Here is a 5,888-nt window from a genome sequence, read left to right as displayed (position 1 = left end):
GCAGCAAACTGAATGTAAGCTCCTGATTTGTAAACAAAAAGAAAACAGATTACATTCACATCTAGTGAGGCTTATCAATCTGACTTGTTATGAACTCTGATTCACTGACATTTCAATCTATCATAGTAAAAGTTAAATTGTAAAGCAATGAGGTGTGTGCCTCCATCAACTGAAGGAATAAAAAAAAACATCCAAATGTATTAAATTGTTAATTAATTTGTTATATTGAGCTCAAAATATGATTAAAAGTGCTGGGACAGAGGGTAACTTTGTCAAATACAGAAACACTTGAAAGAAAGACTCGAGCACTTCATCAGACAAACGAGTTCAAATGGATCTAAAAGCTGACAGATGATTCCTTTTCATAGATTTCAGAGTCCAGCATCTGCAGTTTGTAGCGATTGTGTAAGAGCTTTGTGGCAATGTTTTGACTCATCAGCCTAAAATCCTTTCTATATACTTTATATGTTTTATTCCATCGCTATGTCAAACACTGTACACACATGATTCTTGCACAGTGAACATTGCAAATTTTTTTTGCAATGGAAGGAGACTTTAAATAATCTATAATGTTCACATCAATCGTTCTGCAAACTGTAACACTGTAAGGTCATGTGAAGCACAGCACAAAGCAGCAAACACACATGACTGGAACAGACCTCAGACTACGGACACGATGACGAACATCCGTTTTTATTTTGGGAGGAAATCAGATGTACGTCTCTTCTGTCTGTTGACTAAGACATATGCAGGAGTAAACCCATGTTTTCACAGTGAGTGCAGCTCAACACTTCCATCATACGCTCTCTGCTCACCTCCAAGTACGTGATGTGTTCTTGTGGGAGCAGCAGGATGTGTGTGTTACATCTGTTAGAGGTACTCCCAGGTTTCTGAGGAAGTCGCTGTAGGAAACCGTTGTGGAGGAGCTGCCAGCTCTCGCCAGTCTGGAGCCGGAGGAGGACATGCAGAGCCTGAAAATACAAAGACACAGTCTGAGAGAGAGCTGAGAAAAACCCACACTGAGCCACGGCGACTAGTTTCATGTTTTAGAAGTCAGACTCACTGCATATCGTACAGTAGAAGCAAATCAATCCTTAAGGGGTGATTTTTGACTTGTAGTGATGAATGCTGCTTTGTCCCACATATCAAATACAATAGTTAGATTTTACACTGAAGCTGTTGTGTTTTTTTTTTTTTTTAACACCATATGTTGTTTCTGTAATCTACATCTGGCCTTACAAAAGGTGTTCTGGCCAACATGTTAGCAAACGGTTGCTATTAGCGCAACATTAACATTAATCTGGGATCATGTTTCTGGAAATGTCTCTGGAGAATCTCAGTCAGCCAGTTTATGGTCATCCTGATTGCTGTAAGCTACATTGTCATCACACATGTAGGTAGTGTGTCACCTCCCTAGACAGTTTTACAACCATTAACACCTCAAGGGATCTTCAGTCAGTAATGACCCATGAGCCACGTCACTGAGGGGTTAGAACACACACCTGGGACTCTAAAGTTCAGTTAGAACTGAGGACGCTTCTTTGCAGAGAGGTGCAACATCTTCAGGAACAAAAACACGTTTAGCTGCCTTCTCATGAAGCAGGTAGGTTTCTGGAACTCTAACTGAAATGTCCAATATTTGCTCAGCTTTTGCTCTATTTTAATGTCCACAAGCACCTGAGAAAATACGCTCTCTAAATACTCCACTATATGCTGACAAGCCAGTAATTAACTTTTTCCATCTGCTGTTTAGTGGTTGAAAGCACTGCAGTGCTGGTTTATCTGTTTTTTGTTTTGTTTTTTTGCTGCAAACAAGGTTGATGAAAGAAAATGCAAGTCCAACCAGGAGACTGTCTTCATACAGCAGAGGGCAACAGCAGAACAGACACTCACACCAACAATGATCACATCATAGATTTCATACATTGTTAAAATCATAAATATTGATCAGTGCAACTCTAAGGTCTGTTAAACCCCCTTATAGCTTGAAATGTACCAAAACCTACCTGCAGTAAACATGAGGCCACTTTCTCCACTATATAGTGAACAGAGACTCGTAGTTCTACATATCTACAGATATTTCATACAGGCCACTTCTCTTTACTGTAAATCTGTTACTGTCTTGGTATTCCAGAGCAAACACAGCTGAGGTGTTCAGAGTTTCTGGTACAGGAGCTGGTGAAACTAATGGACTGATTTAAAAAAAAAAAAATCACAACCAGTGTGTTTATCATTGTTAGAGAAGAAAAGAACTGATGTTCACACTCTGAGACCAGAGAGGAGAGAACACGGGTCAGAGTCACCACCCAGAGGACAGTATAACTTCTTGTCCTGTCTGTTTGTTTTACACATATTTGTGCTCAACTTAACATTAAGATGAGATTCTGTCTATGTTCTCAAACGTCTAAAATTCAACCGTAGAGAAACAGCTGGTTTTAGAACAATCCAAATTTAATATCTGGAAATGCTCTTTTTTTTTCTCTCTCTCGCTGCACTGATCTATATTTGTCTGGAATAAGCTCAGGCTGCTGAGATGATTCAGTTTTTGTAACAGAATTATTCAAAAGAAAACCTGATTGGCTTCTCAGTGAACCTGCATGGATTGATTTGAATTTGATCCCAGAGTTGTCTCACTTCTTAGCTCTACATGTAAACCTCAGTTTTCATTGACTTGTCACAGATCTCACTAATGACTTTTCGTGAGGTCTACACCAGACGATGTGAAGTGCTGCGAGATGACGTGTTGTAAACTGGGCTATACTGAACTGAATTAAAGATTTTCTGTCTGTATGTGTCTGTTGTTCAGCACTGTATATCATTGTTTAAGTTGGTTTAGGATTGTAGTTTGTTGTTCTAGTGAGGACTATGCAGCTCCAGACCTGTCCATCCTGTGTTTGATCATCTGGTGCCAGCGTTGCCCTTCACAGCTACATAAACTCTTAGATGCAGTGAGGCCAGATGATTAAATACATCCTGGGCATGTTGAACTTGCTTCAACTTGCTGCAGGCCTCAGACGGCCGGTGTTAGCACGGACTTAGTCATCAAGTAGACGTGGCCACCATGACTTAGAACAGCTTACCTGCCAGGTACCTGACAAACGGTGTGACAGAGGTCCGAGGAGGACTGGTCCTGCTTCAGAGGCAACGAGCGCTCGCAACAAGTATTGATTTCATTTAAGTTTTTTTTTTTGCTTTACCACTTTTTGTATGAAATTAATTAATAACAACTCTTCATGGCACCCTCACTTTACTTGTAGTGCCTAAAACGTTTGCACATTACTGTATATGGATATAGAAAAGAGTGGTTGGTGGCAAAAGTGAAGTGTTATCATATCACACTCTCAGCAACTTTGTTTTGCTGTCGCACCTATTTTGACACATTTGTGGTGATATATGATCTGACCACAGACAAAGGAAACTGATTTTAATTGTTTGGTGTTGCTGCCTGACCATAAAACTAAAGTATAGATAGACTGGCGTTCTGTACGGAGTGTTGTTATGTCTCAGTTCTTGAGCTTACAACTTTGTTCTCAGTCTGGTTCTGAATATTACCGCTGCCTGCCTGCTTTCTTTTTTTTTTGCCGTTATGAGCTTATGATTGCTGCAATGCGTACATGTGAGTGTGTCTTACTTTTTGAAGTGTGCGTCTGAAATGGGCATGCCATAGCAGCTTAAAACCTCCTTCAGATCTTCCTGTGTGACGTGTCCGGTGTGCTGAGGGTCATACAGCTTCAGAGCTGCCAGCACTGAGCTGAGCTGCTCACACAGCCTGTCCAGCAGCAAACCCTCCACCTAAACGTACACACACACACACACACACACACATACACACAGATGTAAAACAAACACGCACACAGTTCAAACACAGCATTAATAATTAACCCCTCGTTTTTCTTTTGATCTCATCTTCTCTTTTCTTCCTCTATTTGATCTCATGCTGTATGCTGTGTGTGATATCTGATCACTCACTGTTCTCCATGAAGCAGATGCCACAGACACTCCATCAGCCCACTGTGTGGTCTGCTTCTCATCCGCTGTGTTTTGCTCCTCCTGAGGAAAAAACAACACACAGCGCTCATACAGTGTACGGCCTTATGGAGGAAAACAAGTAAGGCGTTCATGCACTCATGCAACCAGTCATACGAGCATACAGCAGCGTCTTCTGTGTCCTCGTGGATGAACGGGGTCTCTGCAGGGGTGGCAGTCGGGTCGACATTGTCCAGGTGATCAGAAGCGATGCTGGATAGGAGACTCTTCAGGCGGGTCAGCTGGATTACACCAGAGTGTTCTGGGTCCAGCACATTGAGCAGCTCTCTGATCTGTGACTGGGGAAGGCGAGGCTGGGAAGTCCCACCTGGTCGCTCCACAAAATATCGCAGGTCTGCTCTGGAGATGCAGCCGGCCTCCTTCTGGACAGAAAGGCTGTTTTAGCATTGATCTTTCAAATTATATCGACTGCACTGCATCACAGGGACATCGCAGATATGCAGCAGTACATATCATCATCTGGGCAAAAGTCAAACCTGACCACCATCGCACAGAGTGAAGGAGGGAGAACTGCTGTAACGGGCAGAGCCACAGCTAAGAGTGCTTCTGTCATGTTTGAATGACTGTTTAAAGCACTTTCTGAAATTATCATCAAACAACTAGTAAAACAATCATCGCCTTATTACCATGCAGTGTTCTACTTGGAAAACATTGGGTCCTGGCTTTCATGTCTAAGTAGCCTGATACACACCACGAACTTCAACACTGTCCCACAACAAGCACAGACAAGCCCCCCACACGACGCCCCCCGATGGCAGCAGCCGGACCATCTGTAGCTGCAACCGCAAAATCTGGTCAGGAATCGTTGAAGGAACAAAGAGCCCAAGGTGTTGCCCCGAGTTCCTGACTCCACTATCCATCCACGGGACGTACTGGAACATGTGCAATCCACCACACCACCCACAGGACTGAGAGGATCCGCTGGAACCGTCCCAGTGCCAAACTACACAGGACACCTGCAAAGGTTCAGTGTCCACGGCCCGACGGGTCAGAGCTGTCGTGGCAGCATGCAGAGGACCAACACAACATCAGGCAGGTGATCCTCATGTGGTCGAAAGGTGTAAAGAGTGCTAAATTTAAATACATATATATTTCTTTTCTTTTCTTTTTTAATGCATATGTTTTTTCTTTTAAAGTAAAGTTAGTTATTCAGCTGTTACAAAAGGCTAAAGTGTTTTTTCTTCTGAGTGCACTTGAAGGTTGGGTGAAAAACCTGCATTCTCACAACATCCTTCACAAGGAAGCCTACATGTGATATACATGGAGGCCTTAAGAATTCTGACTAAAACTGCAGCGTCTCAGTCAATGAGCTTCAGATCCATCAATGTGCTGCTAATGGAAAAGTGACGCTCACTTTTTAGAGTTCAGTGCTTCCCAACAAGTTCTACAAACTAAGCTTCATCCCAACAACAGCAGGTCAGGACTGTGTTTTCTCTCATATTCAGGAGGTTGTGCAGCAGGAATGAATCCCCCTGGGCCGGACCGTGGAGGCAGAGTTCTACTACAACATCCTGAGGAGTTTGAAGGAGAACATTCTGTGCTCCAGTGTGCTGTAGACTCAGTCCAGTGCAGCGATTACACACTGGTGTAATGTTCTGCTCACAACAACACATTCATTGCTCTCCACTTGTCCTACTTGATAGATTCATGGGATTTCTTCCTCATCCCCGAAATGAAGCTCAAGTTGGAGAGTCACATTTTTAATACACTTTAGGAGACTGATTGCTGATTGCAGATCATGTTTGATATGTTCACACAACAGAAGGGTTTTCCAAGTGTAGCACTGGCAGCAACGTATCACTGCACAGATTAAAGTTTTAGGTTTTTGTAGGTACAACCTC

General features: G+C 42.8%; 1 protein-coding gene across 1 annotated transcript in view; it reads right to left on the bottom strand.

Annotated features, from left to right (window-relative positions):
• efcab6 (EF-hand calcium binding domain 6) overlaps window positions 1-5,888 on the bottom strand; it is an 86,150-nt gene that overhangs the window by 27,293 nt on the left and 52,969 nt on the right. The window contains exons 8-10 of the mRNA XM_008288344.1: window positions 4,152-4,406; window positions 3,970-4,050; window positions 3,632-3,792 (exon numbers count right to left, since the gene is read on the bottom strand). Of these exons, the coding sequence (XP_008286566.1) occupies window positions 3,632-3,792; window positions 3,970-4,050; window positions 4,152-4,406 (497 nt within the window). The remainder of the gene's footprint in view (window positions 1-3,631; window positions 3,793-3,969; window positions 4,051-4,151; window positions 4,407-5,888) is intronic.

The sequence above is a fragment of the Stegastes partitus genome, unplaced genomic scaffold (genome assembly GCF_000690725.1).
Source record: "Stegastes partitus isolate 25-593 unplaced genomic scaffold, Stegastes_partitus-1.0.2 Scaffold12, whole genome shotgun sequence".
NCBI classification, from domain to species: Eukaryota; Metazoa; Chordata; class Actinopteri; family Pomacentridae; genus Stegastes; species Stegastes partitus.
The sequence above is the reverse complement of the archived record's forward strand: the minus strand, read 5'-3'. Positions and strand labels throughout refer to the sequence as shown.